General features: G+C 38.8%; 1 protein-coding gene across 1 annotated transcript in view; it reads right to left on the bottom strand.

Annotated features, from left to right (window-relative positions):
• ROBO1 (roundabout guidance receptor 1) overlaps positions 1–26,253 on the bottom strand; it is a 498,318-nt gene that overhangs the window by 19,502 nt on the left and 452,563 nt on the right. Inside the window, exons 17-23 of the mRNA XM_088539356.1 lie at positions 25,477–25,648; positions 17,973–18,170; positions 14,563–14,589; positions 11,634–11,676; positions 8,112–8,266; positions 4,548–4,883; positions 2,108–2,215 (exon numbers count right to left, since the gene is read on the bottom strand). Coding sequence (XP_088395482.1) covers positions 2,108–2,215; positions 4,548–4,883; positions 8,112–8,266; positions 11,634–11,676; positions 14,563–14,589; positions 17,973–18,170; positions 25,477–25,648 — 1,039 coding nt within the window. The remainder of the gene's footprint in view (positions 1–2,107; positions 2,216–4,547; positions 4,884–8,111; positions 8,267–11,633; positions 11,677–14,562; positions 14,590–17,972; positions 18,171–25,476; positions 25,649–26,253) is intronic.

Below are 26,253 nucleotides of genomic sequence, written 5' to 3'. Positions count from 1 at the left end.
ATTTTACAACCAATTTCATTAAGAGTGAGCTTCCTACTTCTATTAATTACATTATAGATTATTATCTAAAACAAATGAGCTGTAGACATATTTTCCAAAGTGCATTTCTATTATTTAATTGCTGGAACCTAAAATACAATATGATACAGATATGATCTATTAAAGTTCCACTGTTGCATTAAGTTACTGAATATATGTAATTTGTACTTGTCCACTGAAATGTTTTAGGCACAATGAAATTACTAGTTTTAGTCTAAATGGCAGGTGCAGCTGAAAATAATTGCTGGAAGAACTAAAATAACAACAAAAAAAAAACAGAAAAAGCAAATTGATGAAGTATGGCACAAATGTTTTCAGCTACTATTACTGGGAAATTACAGCTCATAATAGAACAATGCAGCTTTAACAATTCCAATAACTTTGAATCAGGCCAGCTTTTCAGTTGCTCTTGAATTTTAGCTTTGGACACGGCTATGGTCAGAACTGCCTCTACCACCGTTCATTTATATACCTGTTACTCTTTTTCTGTTATTGATACTTCTTGAAAGCCACTGTATTTCTGAGCATGTTTTAAAGCAATTTCTAGTTATCTCTTCAACTGAGACACAGTTTTATATTAGCACAGTTAAGCCTATCCACATAACTAAAGGTGTTGCAGTGAGGCTTAAGAAACTTGTTTTCTCTCCTGCTCCCTCAGATTTTCCATAATCATAGTCATTAGTTCTGCTTCTCACTGTCCCACGGTAACTGCTAGATATCAGTATATTTTAGCTATGTACAGTTATTTTTTTTTTGGTATCTTGGTATGTTAGGCAATACTTTAACTATCCTAAGCAGACCATCATCTACATGGCATAGAGAGTAATATTTCTCAATTTTAACTTGCATAGGTTCATACCCCTGAGATGTTCCACACTGAATTTCAGATCCGAATGCCATTGAGTGGAGGCTTAGCACCACATCCTGGTGCTGTAGACCTCGGAATGGCCAAAAGGCTCCCAGAACACCTCTGAGCACCTGGGAGAACCAGGTGCCTTCCCTCATCTCACCGCAGTCACTGAGAACGCAGGTCACCCCAGGGAATAGCAGGCTCATTTACAAGTTTATGCCTCTTCCATGGTTAAGATGGAGCGCAGGTTAGGATTGAGGCACATAAGCTATCCATGGAGGAAGCAGAACAAAAAGAAGGAAGAGCTGTGGTCTTGGTTAGCAGAAGTAAAGTCCAGGAAGATTGTGACTGATCCATAAATCACCTTATAATCAGCTTCATGTAGGTAAACATGGACTGAATATCAGGCCTGTGGTAAGGCCCCAGACCAAGCCTGCATGTTGTTTCTGAACATTTCACAGACCTCTATCAAGATTCAAAACTGAAAGCTAGTAACAGGTTATGCTCATAAAAGAAGTAATAATTTCTCAACTAAACTTGGCTTTGTGTTCAAAAGCCCAAAGTGCAATTTCACTACCCTGGTCAGACTTGCAGGCACAAAAAAATAAGACTTTTACAAAAGACTTTTAGACTATAAAAATAAAGGAAGATTTATATACATCTATATGTTTACAAGCATGTTCTTTTACCCAATAAAATGTAAGGGATTACATTAAAAAATAGAAAATTTCTTATAAAGTAGTTTTGTTAGATATCACAGCATTTCTATGAATAAGATTGTCTTAGGTGAGTAGAGCCAACAGATGGAAAAGAAGTTAATAAATTACGGGGAAAGTAATATATAAATTAAAACTGTGACAGCTGAAAAGGAATTTCTACGATATCTTTATTCGGAGGTCATACTATTAAACAGTAGGGCATTAATATTTGGAAATTCAACTAATTGCTATTTTTTCCTAATGTTGGCCAAGCAATGAGCTAAATAATTTGTAGATTATATGCAGATGATACTAAGCAACCATGACACTGCAAAAGAAATACAGACATCTATTTGGCCAGATTTTATGCTGTTTAACAAATCAGTGCTATATCATTTTTAGTGGGTCCCACTTCCGATCCCTTCTGTAGGTAAATGAACTGGTGCTATCTATGGCTACAAGTCAACTGTGTCCACACAAAAAAGAGAACTACAGCTTGGAAAATGCATTACATACTCACCAGATGTACTACTGCCTCGATCCGAGCTGTTGTAGGATCCACCTGTATTCTGGTCATATGCCTGGTTGTATGGAATAGTTGGAGCAATGTTGTCGTTTACCCGGTAATCTGCAAGTTCAATAGTATAGTTACTATCACCCTCCTGAAAAAGTGAGACTTTTATATACCTGCTTTATAGCACAAAGTAAGACCTCCTGAAAATAGTAAGGAAGAAATAATTTGACTTTCTGAAGGGAAAACCCTTACATTTTACTCTTATCTTGCCTCTAAGCCAAAGTTTAGGGAGAATCATGGGAACTTAGTAGCTTCACAGCAAATATGCAGAGGACTGTTACAGTGCTCTGCAATGATTTAGTCTCAAAGGATGTATATGACCTGTGTGAACATTTTGAATGTGAATAGTACTGTCATCTTGACAGATTTTTCCATGGATTCTGATTAACTTATGCATGCAGGACAGCCAATTGGCTGTAGCAGCTACTTTCTGAATTTTAAAGGTGACAACCCTACATAAGAGGCAGTCTACAAGGCCTGTGTGATCTGTTGGAGCAACAGTGTGGCTCAGGTCTTGTTTCAGTTGGTCCAGTGTCTCAGTTATACAGGGCTCTTTTTTTTTTTTTTTTTTTTTTTGCTAATGGCTATTACAGTAACTTCTCTCTCCAACTCTGAAGATTTGGCAACCAGATCTGCAAAACTATAGCAGGAGTAAAATACTCATATGATAATACAGTACTTTCATGCCAGGAAGTATTTAGAATTTACAGAGAACAGAAAGGAGCTGTGTTGCTCTTCATATAGCAAATAAAATTGAGTCATAAACAGAACCATGGACATAAAGTAGTGACAGTGAAGCACAGCATGTAACGCATCAAATAGTTATTTCTCATTACAAAAGTTATAGGTATAATTTTCAGCAAGATGGTTTTGACTTAGGAAATGAGAAAACCAAGAGCAGAATATTGACTCATAAAATAGAAAAGCAAAATAAAAATAAACAAAACTAAGAATCCAGTCCCCATCTGCTGCAGCAATGTTTGCAATAATGTAAGCATGGGAAAAAGAGCAAAATGATAAATTCCACACCAGAGAATATTCTGTAATAGTTTCTCAGACTAGTTGCATTCCACAGACCATGGTGAAGCCCTGCATACCACATATGTTTACACAGAGGATAAACAATAAATCAACACTCTGAAATATGTATATATGACTGTCAGCAGACAATGCTTTAAGGGGGCCTTTGCACACTACAATATGCTAGAGAATATGCAGCTGTAATATAGACAATTTGAAAGATGCAATGTCTTCCAGGGCATAAAAACCAAACATGTTTTAATTCTGAAACAGATATGTAATACACAGTTCATGAAAGAAAACATAATTACAAGAAAAAGAAAGCCTTCACCCTCCAGTAAGGAGCCACAAAAATTGAATTTTCTCTTGACATGTTTATGTCAAAGGCAAGTGTCACATTTTTATATTGCCCTTTGAACTCCTCTGTGGGTAGACAGGTCCGGTAAAGAAGTCAACATTCTTGTAATGAAATGTGTCGTTTTACTGGATAACTTATCACTATCAGATCATCTGAGCTACGACAATCCATTCAAAAAGTTCAAAGTTAGAATGGGTCCAGTTCCTAGGGATACTGTTTTGCAAATCAGGTTATTAAAAGAGGTTGCATGGTAGCCTGGAGGACTAGCAAGAAATCGCATACCTATTTCTTCCAACTCCCACACATTTTATTAACGAAACATGCCCCCAAGGCCACAAAAGTACATTCTGATGTTTCATGTTAACACCAAAATCAATTTATTTTTAGCTTCTGGATCCACAGACTTCAGTCAGGGTAACAAAGGAATTTAGTTTCCCAAAATTGTGTGCAGTAGAATTGCCTCTGAATATGTGAATCGGAGGCTTGCTAGGAATATGTCTGCAATGAATTGGATGGCTCCATTGCTGTCCCCAGTGTACGACACAATACAATTTTACAGAGTCTGATATGCAAAATTTCATTCATTTACATGAACATGTAGATTTAATTAGTCTCCATCCACGACTGGGAAGAGTGGGTTGACCTATTTAAAATTTAAGGTAGAATATAATGTGACTACCATGCATCTGGCTTATGAATAAAATATCTCGTCTCTGTCCTCACCAATCCCTCAACTACTATTAAATTTAAATTAACCTCAAATCCATAGGAAATATCTTTTATTTAATTCTTTTTAAAGATACAGCTTGCTATTTGCTATAATAAATTCAATTTCTGAAGGTTATTGTGGTGCTAATTAACTCTTTGACACTGTTAACTGTGAATTTCTAAATCTAGAGCACCACAGAGGTCTGTATGTGCTAACCCTGAAAGCTTTGGACTCCCAGCACCAGAAGGTCACAACTCCTCTGACGCCTAAAGAGGAGAAACAAGCTAAAAGCTCTTCACCTTTGTTTAATTTGTTTTGCTCCATAATGTTGTACTGTATGGGTGCAACCTCTTGCTTTTGCTGAACAGAGGGTTTCCAGTGTTTCTCATTCGTATCCCCGCTGCCATTGTTAACATTATTGCTGATATTTGACTGGATGAGCTGAGTGGTGGCATAAGGAGTGGGTTGCCCAGGCTGGCTGACAAATCTTCCGTCCTTTAGATTTGGACTATTGAAGGTTTTCATCTCATTGATTTTGTTGCTTAGGTCCACGTCACCATATACAGTTGACTCAGGCAACATCAGGTTTGTTTGCTTGTTGTCCAGCTGATTGTTGTAATTTGCTATACAATCGGCTAACCACAGAGGAAAGAAAAAAGAAAAGGTCATTCTGTTCGCTTACACTCTACTTTCAATGAAATACCCTCTAAAAAATTGCTAGCGCAAAACCGTATGGCTTGCATCCATGAAACAGAGATCATATAATTAACTACCTAAATTATGGAGTGTAATTTACCTTTTAAGTCACTGCGCATACTGGCCAAGTGGCCAGACCAAAAGTAGTGTTCAGTGTTTTGGTGCACTGTAAATTCAGATCTACTGAACTGTATCTACTACGACTTACTTACCTTCTCTTTTTTTTTTTTTTTTCCTATACTAGCCATATCAATATTTACATTTAGACACTATTATCAAAGTAGTATTTATATTTATTTAATGAATAACTGTGGTTAAAGTAATCTGCATTTAAAGGAAAAATCAAACAAAACTAACTGTGGGAATAACTAAACATGGCAGTTACTTCATGTCAATATAGAATGAAAATCACTTAGACTTTTTTGTAATTGTGGTAGGAAAGAGAATACGGCAGATTTTTATAAAACAGATCAGAAAATAATTACTCATTCACAGAAATAATTAAAGAGAAACAGCACAGTGTGTAAAGGAACTCGGTACCCTGTAGCAAGACTTTATTTGACCATTGTTTCCTTGTACAATCGTATATTTGGGCTTGAAACAAAAAGACAGGAAAGCATTTTGGAATTTCTGCAAATTAGTCATTCCTTTGGATACTGCAGAGTAAGCAATACCATTGTAACTCCATTGTCCTGTGTGCTAAATATAGACAGTGTGAATTCATTCTTCGAACAGTTATTGTACCACGAGATCAGCACTCATTATAGTCAGACATTAATTAAGCATGTACTGATGCTCTGGCCGCTGCTGTGTGAACCAGTGCGCCTGCCTTTCAGGGTTTCCTTCTCTTCTGTGTGACAGGAATTCTCCATATCCAGTCCACTGGAAGGATGCTGAAGGTCGTAACACAGTCCGTGGGTAGGTGTTTAGAGAGATTAGGGAGACCAGTGTTCAGTGCTCGTTAAACACGAACGACAATTCGCCACTGATTAATGCAAAAGTAACTACGTAACAATCACCAGGTATATCCTCTCCCTCTTTAAAAATGTGCAGCATTTGTGTTAATGAGTTTGATTCAGTCCTGAAGAGCATTACCTGCGGAGGCCAGAATTAATTTACTTAAGAGGGTGCCAAGCAAAACACAATTCAGGATTTGAACATTCGGCTATATGAAATAACCACCGAATACAGAGGACATTCCATTTCAAAACAGTCCCTAATACAGACATTTTTCCTAAAAAGTAACTCCAGAAAAAGGCAAGAAATGCAAAAAAAAAGGCAGTAACACTTGAGAATGAAATCCACTCATCCACATTTTGGCGATTAAGGAACAATATCAGAACATGCCACATACAACTTATTCATTGCACATCTTATGCCTCCGGCTTCTGCCTTTTGAAGGTTTTATTTACCATTTGATACATTTTTCTTTGTTATGTGAGTTATTATTTATTTATTTATTGCTTCACAGTCTTCAATGCCTTGACTTCTGCTTCTTTAATATTTTAATTTCTCCTTTTTCTCTCACATATTAAAGCGATCCTAGTCTTTCCCCCTTTTCATGCTTGTTCTGTTAAATTGGGTATATATACAGCATTCCCACTCTTTCATGATACCTCTTGCTTTGCTGTAATATCCTGGCAGAGGCACTTACAGCATATGTTTTACCATTTTCAAATAGATACGATTTTTGTGTAAAATAATTGACACAGTATATGCAGTTCGTACACTTCTTTCCATAGACATATTAGAATTCTTCATATGCAATACTTATAACTTGTTTACCTGTGTAACAAAAGATTTATTCTATTTGTTAGATTATTTTATAATGTCTACTTTTAGAACAATCTGTTCCCTTTTTGTAAAGGTGGAAGACAGTGCTACTAAATGTGCACTGTTACTTAGGATATTCATGAATCTCAAACATTTCCAGGACAGAAGAGACCATTAAAAGCATTGTCGGACACCAAGCATGTATGCTCTGTTTCAAAGGAAGGAATGACTTAGCAAGACAACTGAGCTTAATATAAAAGACAAACTGAGAAAGAATTTACTGCACCTCATGGCAAGATGTTAAAATAGTTTACAATCCACCAAATGAGGATTCTCTTCCTTTTTTTAAAAAAATTCGTTTTCATTTCCTAAAACTTGTTAGGCTTTTGCTTTCTACTGTAAAGCGAACAATCTCTACAATCTCAAATACCTTTGCACAGTGGCATTTGTGGACATGTTTTCCTTAGGCAGGGTCAGACACTAGTCTCTTCTGTTAGCAGCTCTCACCTTCCTCTGAAGCACCTGGCACTGGTCACTGTCAGGCTGGATGCAGCAGCAGATCAGTTACCACCTTCACATTACGACTGGCTTCACATTAATTACACCAGAGGTGGTGCTGATTTGCACTCGCACAGCTTCACTGGGGATAATCATAACCTCTTTGCAAAATGCTGGGAAATACTACTAGCAAAAGGCAGCCAGAGTTGCTGCTGGTGTACAAGGGATGGAGAAAAAAACGTCATTTTTATTCCTCACCAGCAACACTGTCAGGTCTGTTTAAAACCAAACACGTAACAAATGGCACTTGCAGGTATGTTTCCCCTGTTGTGTTTTGGAGGGAACTCGTGAGGTTAACCTGCCATTTCACCACTGCTTTTAGGTCATGAAGTTAACCGTCCTGCCCGCACGCTCCGAGCTACCCGGCTTTGTGCAGAACAGAGTCCCACAGACAATTTTACATGTGCCCAACTACTCTTAACTATCTTGCAACCATCTGTGGCAATGAGTTTTTTCTTCTTTCCCGTCACCCCCAAAATATAGAATGAAAATCGCACTAGTGAGAACTTCTGGTGCTCTGTCCAAGTAACACAAAGATGTAGAGCACCCTAGAAATGAAAAGTTATCTGTATTTTTTCAAATGTTGCAACACATTGTTCAGCATGACTTTTGGTAACACGTAACATTGCAGGGGCTCATTTACCTTTTAATAAAGCTTGATACAACTGTCCATAAAAGGAAACAAAAGCACAACCACAGAAAAGAGGAATGAAATTGCATTAAGCTTACACATACCAAAAAAAAAAAAAAAGAAGAAGAAGAAGAGACTATCCTCAGGTCCTGTAAGTATAAACTGTGTAAGGAAGATTCCTTAGCAAGGCAGAAACATATCTAACCTGGTCGACTGTATGTTGTGAGGTTGCTGTCGCTGTTCCCGTTGCTGGAGGTGCAGCAGTTGATGGAGCAGTCGTTGTGGTTGTTCCCCGTGTTAGGCCAGGTATCTGCTAGCCAGGGCTGAGTGGCTGGTTCACTGATGTTTAGGAGTCCTGGCCTTTAAAAACAAAGCCTGGTCACTTCAAAAATTAAGACAGAGCATGTTCAGCTTGCAGTCACATTCTTCTCAAAAGGTTAGATATCATGAAAGAACAGTTAAAGGCTTGGGCTCTAGGCAAACATAGCTTGATTTGACTCTTACATTCTGAAATAAAAGCACTTGTTTATGCGTGACCTTTATGTATTTGGAACACCTTTAGTTTTGGCTGGGGTTTTATTTTGTGGGGAGGTAGGGAGGAGGAGGTTATGTTTTGTTTTCCTGTCCCTTCTCCCTCCTTTTTGAAGTGAAAGATTGTAAAACAGGGGATACTTGCAAGTCAAACAAGCAAGCAAAAATAAACAAAAAATATCCAACATGTAAGTGAGGTGGCGAGGCAGAAATGAACAGGCAGAAAGCAAATGCCATGGTTGAATTACAACCTGAGTTTGGATCTGAACAGCCCCAAATTCTTGGTGATTTATGAAGCCAGGTTCTAATCACCATCAGATACTGCTACCGTAATGGATCAGAGGGGAAGAGCAGATTACAGGAACCGCCAGCGCTCGGGAGTGTTTGGATCCCGCTGAACACACAGTCTGTGTGACACATCTGTGTTACTGAGTAAGCCACGGGCTTAATCTTTAAGTGGGTGGAACAGCAGCAGCTCTTAAGCAAGTTTCAAGTAACTGGGAATACTCAACACCTTTAAAAATACCCAGATATCCCTGCAGCACATTGGCTGCATTTGGGATAAAATATGTTTCTGCCATCAGCAAAAAAAAAATAGCATTTCCTTAGGTTCCAAGTTACTAAATCTTTCTAGTCAGTAAGTCAGACACCTAGGAACACGTTTTAGCATCTCTGGTGCCTGCTCAGTTTGAACACAGGCAATGCAGCAGCACGTGACAAAGCCCCACATATGTGGCATCCTCTAACAACTTGACAAGTGCTTTTGATAACTAAGATATTTTAAAGATAGGTATATTTAGCCACAGTCATATCACAATAATGGACCATGGTCTCTCTCATCACCTGGGGCTTGCCAGTTTTAACTGGCAACTTTCCATTGTAAACAGTAAAGAAATTGGTCTTCATACTGTTAGTTGTGATGCTCTTAAAGAATAAAATATGCTAATCCTCTTAAACTGCAAATTGAGAATAAGAGCTGCACCAGCAGCTAGTTGGTGATACAGTCTGCCAGTGACACAAGCTTAAGTCATAGTCTTAGGATGGCATTTAAAGATACACATGCATAAACATATACATCCCCCCCACACACATATTTATTACTACACTGAATGTGCCACTTGACAATTTAATATTGGAGATGATGAGCCATGACTTACCGCCAAGCTAACAAACCAAGGAATGCACAGGCATTAGTCAAATGTTCTTTGTAAATCTGAAATATATGTACACCTACATAGTCCTGTATAGCTGGCTGGAAATGTCCTGCATGTTTTTCCTACTACTGCACTCAGAAAATGAAAATACACCTCAAGGCATCTGCAGGAGACAAAGCCTTCTGGAATGTTTCAGCACTTTCCAGGCTCGTGTACTGGACTTTTGGATTGAGAGCTATAGGTTTCTCAAATTTGCTCTGCTTTTGAACAGGCTGTCGTGAAAAATATGCTGCATTTTAAGTATATATATAAATTTAAATATACAGGTATGGAAGCGCGTATGTAAGTATAAAAAAATCTACTGGAGGTATTCAGGTGGAAATACACAGAATTGGGGATTATTTTGAAATATTTCACTATAGTATTTTTTGTCCTGAACAATGCTGTAACATGCTCACATATCTTCATGTGGCAAAACTGCTAAAACTCTCCAAAACACTATAAATACAATGAAAAGAAGTGAAAACCTTAAGCATGGATTTCATAGCAGAGGCTTCATGTTTAAATATAGCATTTCTTTTAGACTGTGGAAGTATTTTTTTGTATTCTACAAAACAGAGCACCACATCAGAGGTTCTGTAAATACTATATGCTCCAAGAACAAAGGAACCATGGATTTTAGCACCTAGAATGAACTACAGACACACCATGGCACTAATCCTTAAAACTAGGATAGCAGAAAGCCAGGCTGCTGCTGTGGCAGTACCAGAGGGACTGCATTGGATGCACACACTCCTGGGCTCGTTTCTGCACTGTTCTTTGCCTTCCTTGAGCTGTGGCAGGAGAGGGAGAGATCATCCCTGATCTCTCTTATCTTCTCACTGTCCCAGGGTGAAGGCAGCAGCTCAGCGACATGCACATCTGCCCATTTAGAAATCACAAAGTAACTGTTCTAGAGGTTTTCCTCCATGCTTTTACAGCACGGATGATGCAGCAGCTTGGGCAGAGATACCTGCACAAGCTCTGAGCGGGCCAGGTGCAGTGCTAGCTGCAGCGCAGCCTCTTCTCTGCACAGCATTCAACTATACAACAAGCATATCTGATGGAAATGTCTAATTTTGTGCCTAATCATCATCACTACCAAGTTTTTGCACAGCCTTGCAAATCACAAAATACCACTGGCGAAATAGGAACTTATGCAGTAATTTACGGCCCAGCTGTTCTCTGAGATTTAAAGGCTCATTTCCACATCATGCCCAGCCTGTAACTCAAACGTTAACGAACAGGCAGGCTTGCATGTGACCTAGAAAAAAAAGTGTGCTACTAAACTGACACGTCCCTGACCTGCCTTGCTGCTAACACCGTGACTTTTTCTTCTGAAGAAACAGAGATCTCTAGGCAGGAAATTGAAATTACAGTTTGGTCCATTGCCATTCATTAGGTAAGAAATTAAACCCAGTAAACCTGTTTTAGTTAATTTGGAATAGACTAGGTTCCCAAAGCATGGAGCTCCTTATTAGAAACCTACCTGTTTCCTTATTCTCCTGCAAGTAACGCTTTAACTATTTTATATTCACAGCATGATTTTTTCTTTAAATATCACTTTATAAGCTCTTAGTGTCTTCAGAAAATTCCTCCATTAAACGTTCTTTTTTCTTTGTAGTATTTGTGAACCACCTATATTTCTTAATCTTCATAAATGCCACAACTTAATTACTTTTACTCCCTTAATCAGCCGCGAGGTCAGACCTTTATTTGGAAGTTAAAGTGCTCCCTCTGCTGTTTCTTTTTTGAGATGCAATTTTTACAGGTTAACAAAGCAACTAGGGTGAAAATACTGTGAATCATTCCTTGGAGATCAATGTAAAGCTGCAAATTTCATATTCTCCTTCTAAACAGAAAAATGTACAGCTAACATTAATATCATAATTTTTTAAAAAAATCTCCCATTGATTTTTCTGCCGCTACTTATAAGTGCTACTGTACATCTTTGAATTCTTTAGCCCACCATTTATAGCTTTAAAAATAAAGCTCGTAATTACCTGCCTCCACTGCTTACGGCATCTCCTCCTCTCTGATAGGTGACTGAAATATTAAAAAAAAAATGAAATATTACAAAAAAAAAGCACAGAGGAATCCTTACATAGCAAGTCTGCCCTTTTCATTTTAGCTAAGACAATCACAGAATCACACAGAATCACAGAACAGTTGAGGCTGGAAGGGACCTCTGGAGATCATCTAGTCCAACCCCCCTGCTCCACCAGGGACACCTAGAGCACGTGGCACAGGGTGGCATCCAGGTGGGTTTTGAAGATTTTACCAAAATACTGTGTTTTACCAAAAATGTATTTTGCCAAATTTTACCAAAAATGCTGTATTTATGTAAGTCCAAAATAACTAGACATTTCATAACCGATATGTTTGGTTCATAGGACAGTAGGATCAACAACAGCATTGCTATTTTGTGTCTCATTCTGCAACTGTTTATTATTCCTTCATAGGCAAGTTTATACATAACACTGTATAAATATGTATAACTGTTCCATCACAGCTCCATCAAAGTGTGGTATTTCAGTTTGGTTATGACAAACACAAACAAGAATATATATCACTTCAGGAAATTAAAAGGAAAAAAAAAAAAAAAAAAGGAAGCCATACATCAGATTGAACTTATCATTAATGTAACTCTGATGACTTCAGTGGAGTTACTCTGTGGGTGAATTTAGGTCATATATTTATTTCAAGAATGACCAGATGTTAAAGCTTTGCTCTACCTTAATATTTTGGTAACATTAACGAGGTATCATGATTTTGTAACAGGCCTTTCCTTGCAGTGAAAACAATGGCTCACGACAGCTGAACCTACGGCAAAACCAAATGCTCTTGCTGAAAGCTACTGCATTTTCCTCAAAGACCTGGCACACTCTAAAAGCCCATGTAAGCTTACTATTTTATAACATTTTACAATTGGGCTTATTCATGATCTTTTCTATCTAAAAAGTTAAATATATACATTTTGACACAAAAATGCCTGAAAGGAAGACTATGTCGTAAGCTAGCAGGAACAACTGTGCTAATATTTCATAAGCACACACATTAACAAAGCGCACGTCCACACGCACTTATTTTTTTGACATGGATTGCATCTACTTCAAAGTTAGCTTTTTAGGATGCATATCCAAGAAGAAAATACTATAAATTCTCTGAGTTTGAACTGGGTTAGGCAAAGGGTTAAGGAGATTAGCCTCCCTGCAAATGCTGATGGATTCTACATTTTCCAACTAGCAATGTGTTGAAAAAAAGCAGCCAAATTCTGCTCTTTAAAGAACTCCAAGCTGGGAGTCTGCAAGAGAGAGATAAATACTGGCAGTGATTACAATAACAGGATTAAAATGTAGGATGCATTGCTACAGGTAAGCCTTTTACTATAGGTAATGCTAAAGAAGAGGGTGTGCTACCATCTAAAGTCCATGAAACCAGCGATCGGCATCCCGGCTGATTGAAAAAGGATTTTGTTTCCTTTAAATGTTTCCTTTAAATTTCTTTTTCCATTTTCTTCTTTTAAAATCTCAGCAAGGTTTACTTTGCAGCTCTGACATCTCTTACGGAGCTCTGATACTTTCCTTTAATGTTAAGAACCCAACTGAGAAAATGTGCATTAGCTAACCTCCCAACCTCTGCAGCGTTTCAGTAGTGTGCTACAACTGTGATTGCACTAGAAGCCCTATGTTAAGCCAATTAAAGTAACAGCAAAATAATAATAATTTGAATGAGTCTCCACTGCGGATCTCAAAGGACTTCAGAAACATTACGGGCCACTCACTCTGACTCATGCTGAACAGTAAGCAACTCCACTGAACGCAATGCGATCACTTGAGGAACAGGATGCTATTTGGAGTGATCAAGAGCTGGGGGATAAGAACTCGGCCCGTTCTGAGCAGGTCTGCACGGACGAACAGACACACGTGAGATTTTGCTTCATCTGCACTCCCGGCTCAAAGGAGGCAACTCAGCTGCCGCCCAGAGGCAGGGGAGCCCCGCGCTGCGTGTGAGCTACCTGAGCGCGCCCGGGCGTTTGGCCCCTTTTGACCTGCCTGGGCATACGGGGCTCAGAGTGAAAACAAGGGGTGTGGACAAAGGAGGGAAACACGAGCAGCCTGCTCGCTTGCGTTTTAGCTGGAAGAAATGTATGTTCTGTGGCAGTGAGCTGGGAATGTGCGGAACTGTGTCTCTGTGCTGAGGAGAGCAACCCGGGCCCTGCCTGCGGGACCGACTCAAGGCCAGGCCTGCAGAACGGAAGGGCTCCCACTGACTTCGGGGGGCGACGCTCTGTCTGTGCTGTGGCCATATCTGCTACATTTCCAAACAAAAAGAAATAGAAGATGACTTTAACCCACTCTGCATATAGCTTTGTCTATGTAGAACAAATACAGTTCTATGCAAAAAATATATATATATCTAACTGATCTCTGTGCTCTCTGTGCCTTCCAAACTCCTAGGACCCTGGTTCAGTGCAGACACAGAGGAAAGAAGAGAAGTCAATATTTCACCAACTGCAATCCCAGGCATGCCCCTTTCAAGTCAGTGCCTGGGCTCTGCTAAACCGCTTCTCCTCCCTCAGGAGTCCCTTTGCCACTGCTAGGTACAGATGGCCACACTCTGGGCTTGTAATGCCAGATCAGAGCCCAGGTGAGCCTGTAAGAACTAGCAGACTCATGCCACATAACGGTCTGCTTGCGTTAATACACATCCAGTGGTATGTTACTAAATGGCACGCACAAGAGGAGAGGTGTCAGCTACAAAGCAGCTACACACGACTTCTTAGACAACACTCACGATGAGATCTGTAATTAATGACATCATTGCTTAAAAAACTTCAGAACAGACGGGCTGGTTATGTCAGAAAGAGAAACAGTACCACAAACACATGCTAAAAGTAACAAAGAAGGGGGGAAAAGTGCAAATATATACCTGTTGGTGTGAAGGTAAAAGACGGGACTGAAAAATCAAAACAAAATACAAACTGGTTATTAAGCTGAAGAGAGAAAGGGAAACATACCACATTAGTACAAATCTAGCAGACAGCTGAACATGAAACAAACGTAAATAATCCAGTAGTTCATTCATATTAATATAGAAATAAAATTAAATTTGTGATTCAGGAAAAGCTTGTCTCCACAAGTACCATTCTGAAAAAAAAAAAAAAAAAAAAAAACAAGCTATTTTACTGTGCTCCTGAGAGGAGCTGCATGTGGCTTCGCCTCTCAGGAGCCCTGTGCCTGGTATCTTATGTTTTGCTGAAAAGCCTAGTACAAACAAAAACCCTACACTGTTAATCATCTGAAAATGCAGAATGACAAATTCCTTAACAAAGCCTTATCAAGGTCCTATTGAATCTTATCTGCAGTTCACTAAGTAAATGCTCATTACGCTGAACTAATCGGCCTGCTTACGTATTCAGTAAGGAAATAATAATCATATAAGGGAACAAAGAAAGCTGCTGTTTGACTCTTTCTGAATCAAGAATGGCACCAAATTACACTGTAATAAAGGCACTAAAATGTACGAGGGCAATTCATTTTGTTTTCATAGCTGAGGAAATAAGAGACAGAGTTATTAATCTTTTTTTTTTTTTTTCCTCAAATAATCACTAAAAAAAGGTGAAAGCCACCCCTGGCCGCAGCGCCTTCCGGCCATGCCTTGCGGAGGAGCAGGGCAGCAGCCCTCCCTCTCAGGGCCTCTATAACTGTCCTTTGGATGCATAGGGTCTCTGATCACACACCCAGCACCAGCATCGGCTCTTCCTACCAGCACACGCTCCCCCTCCTGTCGACAAGGGAGCACAGTTCCCCTGCTGCTGATGGGCAGAAAAAAAGCTAGTCTGGTCTAATGGAAGTGAGGAGAAATGCGGGAGAAACACTGCGATCGTCACTAAAAGAAGTTGTTTCATCAGCAAACCTGTCACAGAAGGAAAAGCCCGGGGCTGAGAGCAATTACTTAAAGAGCCCAATGTAATTTTTACAATAACTGTGCTGTTTCGAGGGACTCCAGACTGTCTTGTTGGTGTATTTTAGAATATGCTGTGGTTCCCCCCCTCTCCTTACCAAGCCAATTTGTCTGCAGGAATATGGCACTGAACGAAAACGAAAAAACTCTGAACATTTTGCCCATTTCAAGGCTTCATTTGCAGCACAGCTCTTCATCTTGGGAATTCCATTGTATCTCCTTTGAGCTAGGCCTTTTCACAGAGTCAGTGTAATTTAGCTACATTCAAAAATATAGAACCATAGTAACAGCAAGCTTTCATTAAAAACAGAAGGTGCATTTAAACCAGCGCTATTCAAAAGAGAACGAAGTGTCTCAAAATTAATTTGCAATCACAATGAAAAAAATCTTGACATATCTGTCTCATTATTCTTCTGTGAGCTAAGCACTAAACTTAGTTTAGATTTTAAGGAATTGAGGAACAGATTAATCAGAGGTTGAACTCAATGAAAACTGCATAGCTAGCACATGATAGAAAAACTTAATTCTCAGAGTCTCTATTAATAAACTCTTGTGAGTGTGTAAGAGTGTTTGTACAATATGTGTATGTGGGGGAGTGAAGTATTTCAACGGATGTCAGGTCTGAAGATAGACATAAAAATAAGTAAGGAAATGCAAGACTAAAGAAAGTTTGCACTCGTGGTCCTGACTCAATGCATTGTGGAGTGGAAACTACTCTGTAATTTCTATTTCAGCAAAGATCTTTTTTTCTTGAAGAAAACTTGTTAATGGAGATACAGACTCTACTTTTCTGTATATTTATATTAAAATTCCCACTAAATTATACAATTACATATTAAATCATACAAAAGGTATTTTTCCAGCTATTGAATAACACAGCTGTATTGAACAACAACTGAGGTCATTAAGGTGATCATTTTTAAAGACATACTATATGCATTTGCTTAATCACAGATACGGCTGAAAGCACAGTGATATTAGTTTTAAAGCACCGCAGAAAGGCAGTATGGCAGCATGCTATTAGTAAAACAAAACAGAGCAGGCCAGTGCAGTAGTACATCAGGGTCTGTGTTACCTAAGAAATTCTAGAACAAAATCAAAGGTAAAATTCATCCCTGATTTATGTGGTTGCAACTCTGCTAAAACCACTCCGACTGAAGTCAAACATAATCATTGACCCTGAAACAGTATGGGGGCCACCTAAAATTCTTACACACCTCAAAATTATTTCTTTGTCTCCCTTACACAACTCAGTTGCTATTCTTGCCCTTGATTTTTTCTCATAGTGACACATGACTGCTGTTCAAAAAGTCTGTGTTACATTTGCCTATCTCTCTGGCCCATCACACATTCACACCTGAAGTGACTGTAGAACAAAAGCTCGTGACACCTTTCAGAACATGAGGATGTGGGCACCTTTTAAGCCCAGGTCTATCTTTTAATTGCTGAATATCCCAAGCCTCTCCCTTTGTTTCTTTAAGAGAAGGATTGCTCATCCCAACTCATTCCAGAATTTACAGTTACTGCTCTGTGAGTGCCTATGTGGTACCATGTAGCTTTGAGCTGCAATGAACTGTTGCTTATTGAATTCAGTTTTTAACTTCAGGGCTTCCTGTTGAATTGGGAGAAAACAAGCTTTCATTCCAGAAGATCTTTCAGGTAGAGATTCTGGTTTTGTTTGCCACAGAGTACACTCTAAAGCACTGCTTGCAACCAACTATCTGATGTGAAAGATATCAATAACATGAAAATGAAGAGTGCTTTAAGCTAGGCCCAGAGCTGCCATTCTGTGTGAATGCAAATGCCAGACTGGATAGCCCCAGATTTTAGCCCCAAAGAAGGTCCTCACAACAGCATTTATTAAAGGATTTTGGAAAGTAATACTGATGTGCTTTCTTAGACAGCCACTTCACTGCATTTCCCCGGAATGTAAGGAAACCCAAGGATACACACCAAAAGCAGTACATTAACTGACACCGCTGTTAGTATTCTTAGCAGCAGGCAAAAGACTGAATAAAAGGGACAACGAACTCCCATCCAGTTGATTCCTTTTCAGATAGTGTAATGTCAGATAGCAAGGGCATAGTGGAAGTTGCCAGAATTAAATCTATCTCATACATTTCTCATTTGTATGACTATCGTCTATGAAAAGCTAATCTAGGTATTTTGCTGAAGGCTTGTTTTTAAAAGCCAGGTACTATACATCGTGTAGTTATTAATGTTTCCAGTCTTGAGGTCTCATCCAAACTTCCTGACAGCTTTGAAATTATTTGGTAAATTGTGCACCAGATCTTGGAAGAGTACTAGACTGATGATAAAGAAAATAGCTCAGCAAACATTCAGCAGCTAACGAATTGAAACATGTAAAATGGCACCTTTTCTGATACCCGCATAAGTACTAGTGAGTCCATTTCGCTTCTTCCTGTGCCGGTAAAGCCAGATGCTGAAGACCATAAGGATAATCCAACAGGCTGCACCAATTCCTGCTATAAAGGCGGGCTGTTTTACTACATCAGAAATCTGCTGGGCTAAACTGACTTGATCTTCTGAAGACACGGGGTTTCCATGAGAATCTGGAGAGAAAAGGACAAAATCCCCAGTGAATTGGGATGAGACAACATCAGCAAAGAACACAACAAGACAATGAAAACTGAAGTACGAAATAGATGCTTCAACTTCCTTATAGTTTTGTGAAAGCATAAATTCACCCATACAATCACAATTTCTCACATAACTGAAAATCACAGAAGAAACACAGATTCAAAATACATTTATAGGGTTGATGTTGAGTGATGAACTTCAGTTTAGCGTTTCCTGATGCAGGATTTGAATCTTAAACTTCACAGGCTTACATTCACTTTAAAGTCTCTCACTTTGACCTCAATTCAAGAAGATTGAAAACCGAAAACATAAAGAAGCAAATGTACAAAATAATTAACAATTCTGCCCTCCTGATATGGATGAACAAGTTAAAGGGTGTCTAGGAAGGAAGTATGAATTGGTAGAAACCAGCAGTCTCATTACCACTGGAAATGTAACCCTTGTCATAAAATGTTTACCCTTAAAGATCAGATCAAAATAAAGGACTTTTTTTTTTGCACACTGTTTTTGATTTTTCACAGAGAAAGCATCTGTAAGAATCAGTCTTTGGTTTTCCTGCTCTGCTTTTGTAGGACCCTTCCAGGAACAGTAGTGAGAATATTCAGTTACTGAGCAATGTTTTCCAACTGTAATGAAGCAGCTCAAAGATAAAATACTGTCTGCTTGATTTTTTACCACCACAGTGACTGCTCATTGCAAATTTCATTATTACACAGAGCAAGGGCAAGAATTTGAAACCTTTACTCAGGGCGGATATTGCTTTACACATTCCACAGCTTAGTCTTTGAAATACCCTTTTTTGTTTTAGTGTAAATCTGAGCATTAGTTGTTTTTCCACTAGAGAGAGTGGCATCAGATTCTGGATCTGAGACTAATGTTTTAAGAAGAAAGTGCCGTTTATTCACCATAGGATTATCCTCAAACAGTTCTATATAAGGATATATGACTAAAATATGTAAGAAATGAAATCCACTCAAAAAGCAACACTTTTTTCTTAAGAACTAACCAGGGGAGCAGATTTTTTTATTTTTCATAATGACATCTCTTATTTGTTCCAAAAGAAGCTTGAATATATATAAGCAACCACAAAACAAATAGAATATGGAGCTGCAACAAACCGTACAAGTAAAACCAAAAGAATTTTCTCTGGAAAAAGACATCTTTATGAATGGGAAATGGTTAAATTAATAGCTTTTTTTTCCAAGTGCAAAATTCCAGAATTTTGTTTGTTTGACATCAAAGCCAAATACTTGTTTTGTCAAGGAGTCGCTTTTTGACTGCTGGCTTATTGAGAATTTTATTTTGTATTTCAAATTCCTTTATCTTCTGTGATCCTAAGTGCACTGCCTAGTCTGAAAGTTCACTAGGCAGGCTCAGTCTTTGCTTACTAATACACCCTTTGTGTCTGCTGGGTTTATAGATTTCATGCCTATTTGTGCAAGGTTGAGATGGGTTGCTTCAGATTTTATGGCGACAGCCAAGAGAAGTTGCACACAAGCGGCCAGATGGGCTAAAACGTATAAAGTATACTGTGACTAATGAATTAAAACTGTCGCTCTATATCTCATCTTTTGTCTCTTTGCAGCTGAGGCCGTATTAAGATATGAAAACTTGCACCATCAATCTGATTTCAAAATGGGTGCACTTGTATTTTCTCTATTTTTAAAGTGTTGCAATCCCTTGTATCTTTTAATGGGAAAAAAAGATGCCTTAAAGCACCTGTGGTTGTGAATAAATCTAGAAGAAACTATCTTTTTCCCTTAAAAATATACCCTTAAAGCAAAAACAAACAAAAAACCCAAAGAAAACAAAAAAAAAACAAAAAAACACACAAAGAGTGAGAACAACAGAACTTGGAAAATTTCACTAACTCAAAGCCTAATGAGAATGTTGCATAAACTCATGTCAACAACACAGCCATACACAAGAATAATACTTCGGCATATAGAAACTTGTTGCAATGCTCAACCAATATGTGTGTCAAGATTACAAAATACTGAAGAACCTCTCTGAACATTTATTGTTCTAAGCTTTAGTTAAGATGATGCTATTTTGCTGTCCCTTCCAAGCGTATGACCAGCATAATAACATATATTTTTTTAAGGAACCAGACTTGTGCCACATGGTACATGAGTGGACTGTTAGCGTCATTACATTAGTTGATATTTACTTACACAGATGATAGGAGAAAAATGCATGCGTGTTTTTGTATAGTCATATAAACAGCGTCATAGAAAACAGCATGGAAGAGCCCTCAAGAAGCAACATTTGACCCATCTCCTGCTCCTCTTTTAGTTTAAAAATTTAAAGTAAGCTAAATATAAAGCAAAGGGAATTAAATCTAGTGAACTCCTTATTGCTAAAAAATTCAATATGCACGATTGAAGAAGTTTTCCTTTGAGAAAGGCATCTTCATTCTTTGTTATAGTCCAGGGAAATGCGTCAGGGAAAAAAAAACTTCTTGGACCTAAAAAGTGCTTTTTCTTCTTCTCAAGAAATTTCTGGAAGATTTGACTGAGCTATAAATGGTTCATAATCAACATTCCTGTTCCTGCTTGCACTCCTCAGGGAAACATGCCAAAATAATAAGCGAACATAAACACTCAAAGGCAAAGCGCATCTTAACTGCTGGAGCAGCAGCCACAACATATAATGTACTTCAAAATGCCTCAGAGTTGCTGGAGCAGGCAGATCACTACTCCCTGAAACCAGCATATTATCACACTGACTCATCCCTTCTTCTTCTGCCCCAAGATTAGAGGGTTCTTTTGCCACAGATAACTTGCTGTGCCTATCGTACACAGGGCACCGCATCTGTCTCGAAGCTCCAAGTTCCAAATTCAATAAGTACTTATGGAAATTCATATTGAACAGAATGGAGTTCTCCAATTTAAAAAACACTTTCGAGTAACAATGTAAAAATCAATGTTAAAGTTGTGGAATACAATGTTAAGATACAATTCAGACTGGAGTGCCAAAGATTCAAAAAAGATAGGAAATTCCAGGTTTACAGGCATGCCAGAAACCCTGACTTTGCCCTGTATATGTACCCGCTACGGCAGGCCATTTTCCATGTAGGCACAAAATGTTTGAACACTAAGGAGGAGGATCTAGGTTTCATGGAGGCTACTAGTTCCAGCAATTTGAAACGTGCAGAACACTTCAAATTTGTAACATAATCACTGAAAAACAGAATGGTTGGGGTTGGAAGGGACCTCTAGAGACCATCTAGTCCAGCCCCTCTGCTCAAGTGGGGAAATGCCTGAGGTTTCCTGGATTATATGTACATGATATAATATGAAAATTATTTGATAAAATACAACCAGCTTGAGCATTGTCTCCTTTCTAATGATACACATTTCCCTAACTGGAAAAATACCATTTTTCCATGTCAATCTTGTGACAAACGATTTGTGAGGGGACAGCATCAAGCTGGTCTGAAAAGGGCTTGCTGTGAGAAAAAAACAGTCATTGGCAGACTACAAGAGAAAGAAAAATATCAACAAATACCTTACAACTATTGCACTGTAGTAGTACTTGAGGGGCTGAAAGAATAACATCTCCCTAAAGGCAGGCACAAATCACAAGTTCACAAATCACATGTAAAGGAAGTGATTAGAATAATAAAGATTCAATGAGGCTTGTGTTTTGTACACTTGAGACACCCACTAGTTGAATAATGCACTCAAGATTTATAATTATTTTACAGGCATCTCTTAAAAATAAATGCATAAATATACTCATACAAATTATTTGTTTATGAGTAACATTAACCGCAGAGCTATCGTAAGCAGCATGCCATCACTGGCAAAACTAAGACTAGAGAACAGGAAATAGTACTTAGTTCTGATAAGTCTCAACTTTCTAGACAGGGCATTTTTGCAACCAGCATCCTCAAGTTACATGTCATAACAAGACAAAAGTCATGACAAATTTCTCACTATCATTTTATCTCCACTGAACAATATTATAAATGTAAAGACTTCCAGTGAGCTATGAGTTCCCATGAAATACATGTTTTTGCCTTAAGATCAGAGGTTTTGCAGTCTTTTGCTTACAGAAAATATCCATTTTTGTCTTAAAAATAAACAAAAAATGCGTTTCCTGCCTTTTCAGTTTCAGAGAAAGCTTTAATGGGTGGCTCAAAACTAAAAAGAAAATTTAAAAGCCCCAGATGTAGTGTTTATCAAGACACACAATTTTGCAGTTGGTCTCATGATTTTAAATGCTGAAATATGATTACTGTACAACAGGTGAGTATATGGTTGGCCTCTCCCAGGTGACACTGGAAGTGTGAGGTGCATACTGCTTCATGTCCGCTGAGATGTGGAAAGGAAAGAGGTTTGAGCTCGCAATTTGTACCTGTCTCAGAAACAGGTTAAGTGTGCGCACAAGGTCAGTTATCAGAGCTCAGCTGAGGTGTGAGGCAGTGATCGCACGTCTCAGCTCTGGATGCATCTCCTGTGCTCCTCAGCCAGCCACAATCTAGCCCCACATTTTTGTTAATGAAAGCATACTAGAGGAAATGTACCTTTCATTTATACAATCAAAAAAAAAAAAAAAAAGCTTATATGTAAATTGAACAATATATCTCATTTGCACACTTACACTTCCTAATTCAATAAAGGAGCATTGTACTAATTTAGGCACCAGGAAAAGATTTCCGGAAGGAGAAGTTGGGATCAAAGAAAGAAATGCAGACTCCTGAAATCAACTGTGGCAAAAATGCAGTTCACTGAGCACGTAGATCCTTCCCCTCTCCAGCCTCCCTCCCCTCTCTCTGTGACCGTCTGATTTATCGCCTGTGCAAAGTGCCAGCCGATGACATCAACAAATTAATTTTCTGTCCTCAGCGGCGCTACCAGCACGCGCAGCGCCTGCTCCTCTCCCGCGCGGCGAGCGGGCCCGAGAGCCAAGGAGGCGGCTCTCTGCGGGGGCCCCAGCACAGCTGGGACCGGAGGGGAGTGTGACTAGCCCAGAGCTCAGGCTTTAAGCTGCTCGGTGCTGCTCGAGTGCGCTCTTCTCACATTCAAGCACTAGTTTTACGTAGCCTCCTACAGTCAGCTGAAGCAAAGTGTCCCTGTCTAGAACCTCTTGCGTGCTGCTTCCGGTGGCACGGATCCCCACACGCACCCCAACTCCAGCGACTCCGGAGAAGGAAGTTGAGGTGAAGACAGGGACCGGAGCGATGTACCCGTCACACCTACGCAGGGACCAGGAGCAAAACCAGGCCTAGCTTTGCTCAGGGGGCGCAAGGCTTGTTTTAGCTTAGCCCCGGGAAGCACCATCTCACTGCCCACTGCCACCATCACTGGCTCGTACACCTTGCCAAACACGGGGTCGATGCCCTCTCGCGGATGGGCATACGAAATGGTTTGATCAATGGTCTGTCAAAACTTCAACAAAAAAACTTTAGCACAGTGCTAAGGGATGATGCATGGCTGTATCTGCAAAGGGGTGGCAGAGGGCTATGCCTTAGAAGTATAAGCAACTCTTAAGGGCAAGATTTTGCTATGTTTTTAACACTTTCACACACTGTATCTACATATTGCTTAATGCATATACGGTAGTCAGCCTATATTGAAAATTATAGTGATAATTATTAATATAATCAGTTGTAACAGTTTTGTCAGTGCTTTAGTATGTCACACTTAGTGGTTAAACAAAGATCACTAAATATCAGATCCTAACAGACTTGTCCTAATGGACTAGTGCAAGATAGGCACACCGGAAAATCCAACCCGGAACAAAGGCACTTTCAAAGATAACAGTGAACATCTGAATTATTTAGTACCATTTTAAAAATGCCTTTATATTTAAATGTCTATGGTTCGATGAGAATTCTTTCACTTGTACTGCACTAAAAAATGTATTAGAAGAAGACATGCAAAGGCTAGGAATTTGACTTCTATTGGCTTTTACGAAATGATAGCCATGCCAGCACATCTGGCCACCCGCTGAGTTATGTAATCATTTCATGCTTTCCAGTGCAGTGTCAATAAAGGTCAGTAACCCAGGAGCGGGCAAAAGATCCTGCTCTTAAATAGAGTCTGATTTGTTCCTTTTTCTGCTTACCAAAACCCAAACTGATTAAGTGGTATTGTAAATTTCACCTACAATTAGTATTTGTTTATCACCGAAGAAAAGACAAAAGTGTGGCTACCAAGTCTTTGATTTTGAAAATCAAAGTTTCACTATTATTTTACACTTCACTGATCTAAAGCTTTCAAAATCTAAGCTGTATAGAAAGGGTATGGAAGCTGCCTTAGGAAACAACATTCAAACAAATCCGATCATTTTTATACATATTATTGAAGTACCATTTAAGGTGTGTGTAATTTTGTAAGAAAATCTCTCTTTATGTAAATGGGAATCATATGCTTAAGTTAAATATGTTGAAGATGACCTTCATTTTAATAGTCAAGGTAAAGTGCATGCAATTTTGCAGAGAACATACCATTTGTTCCATCCTTTTTTCACATTCAAAGATTATAGATTTTTAAATACAAAAACTATCTAGGAAGATATACTGATCACTTAATGATAGAAAGGGACACGAAGCCCAAAGCAACATGATGAGTTTGTTTTTTGATTTGATAAAACAGATTATATACTGTAATGATAAGGTACTACTGTAATGAAAAGGTCTACTGGAAAAGCAAGGTATGACTACTCCTTAATCTCATTCTTCTCCTGGCCAACAGCAAAGATGCACTTCTCCCTGATACATCCAGAAGCAATGCCACTGATCTGCATTTCTGAGAGATGTTTGGTTGAACTAAGAAGATCAAAATTATTGTAAATCATCTGCATACCTCTTGTCCCTGTCCTGCATTTGTTTAGTTGATACTTATTTTACAGAATTTTAGCACACTCCTGTTTCTTATTTGCCTGCATAAAGAAAGATGAAATCTAATCAAGACAAATTACATCCCTAAATCAAAGTGAGCCAAGACTTAAGTGATTCATATTCCTTTATATGATTTATTACACCATTCTTGGTGTAAAAAAGTTACTTTGAAAAATCAACAACTGAAAAACATTGCTGAATTGGGAGTGTAGAAAAAAAAAAAAAAAAAGAGCAAGAGATACTGTTTTAACCTCATCTTTAGAATTCAGTCCTAACACAAGTTTGAAGCCAGCAATGCCAAATCATGCTAATCCAGACATCAAGTGACTATTCCACTGGTCTGGAAAATATTTCTAGTGCCACAGAAGACAAAAGCAAACAAAGCGAAGGTCGTCAAAATCAATAGGTGGGATTACTAGCAGGCTTACCTAATTGGATAAACTGTGGATCGCTTTTCACTCCAGGTCCTGCCCCGGTACTTGCTGCCACTTCCACGCTGTATCGAATGCCAGGAACTAGGGAGGGGATGACCACGGAAAAGGTGGTGCCATCCACTGTCCTGTTTATATGGTATCGACTTTCATTGCCAAGGCACCAGACCTGCAGGGAAGTGAAGCGCAATGTATACATGAACGTTCAAACTTCAACACTCAAAGGGTAACTGGATGGAAGGGTGACACAATTCCCTTCTGCTGGATCCAGAGAGTAAGAATTTGTCACTGCTAAAATCTGCAGGCATGGATCACTGCCCTGGGCGCTGCATGAATGCTAAAAAGATACTTCTTGTTGCAAAAAGCAACTCAAACCATTAAAATTATTTGATGGGTTTCTCCTAATACACTTACAGTTTAACCCATGACATGAGTGTTAATAAAAATAAAAGCATTTGTAACACTGAACAAACAAGGTAAGCCTCTTAGCCAAAAATCATTCCCATAAACAACAGAGTAAGAGCAGGCTGTTAAATGAATTTGCAGTTCTCGTGTCCAAGAATAATCCATCAAGCAACCCTTTCTTCAGTCAAGTGCAAGGACAAGCCTTTCACCACATGACTTCACCACCACAGAATTGATATTATGCTGAAATCACAAACTTATCCTTTTTTTTTTTTTTTTTTTTAGAACAGTGGCTAGTGGCAAGAGTTGAGTAATATACCATCTTCTTTTGAGGAGCACCATATGCTGTTGAATCTCATCTCTCATCTT

Source organism: Tinamus guttatus, unplaced genomic scaffold, assembly GCF_059628265.1.
Source record: "Tinamus guttatus ecotype Peru unplaced genomic scaffold, ASM5962826v1 Tinamus_guttatus_pri_ptg001602l, whole genome shotgun sequence".
In the NCBI taxonomy this organism is placed as follows: domain Eukaryota; kingdom Metazoa; phylum Chordata; class Aves; order Tinamiformes; family Tinamidae; genus Tinamus; species Tinamus guttatus.
This window is presented reverse-complemented; position numbering and strand designations above follow the sequence as displayed.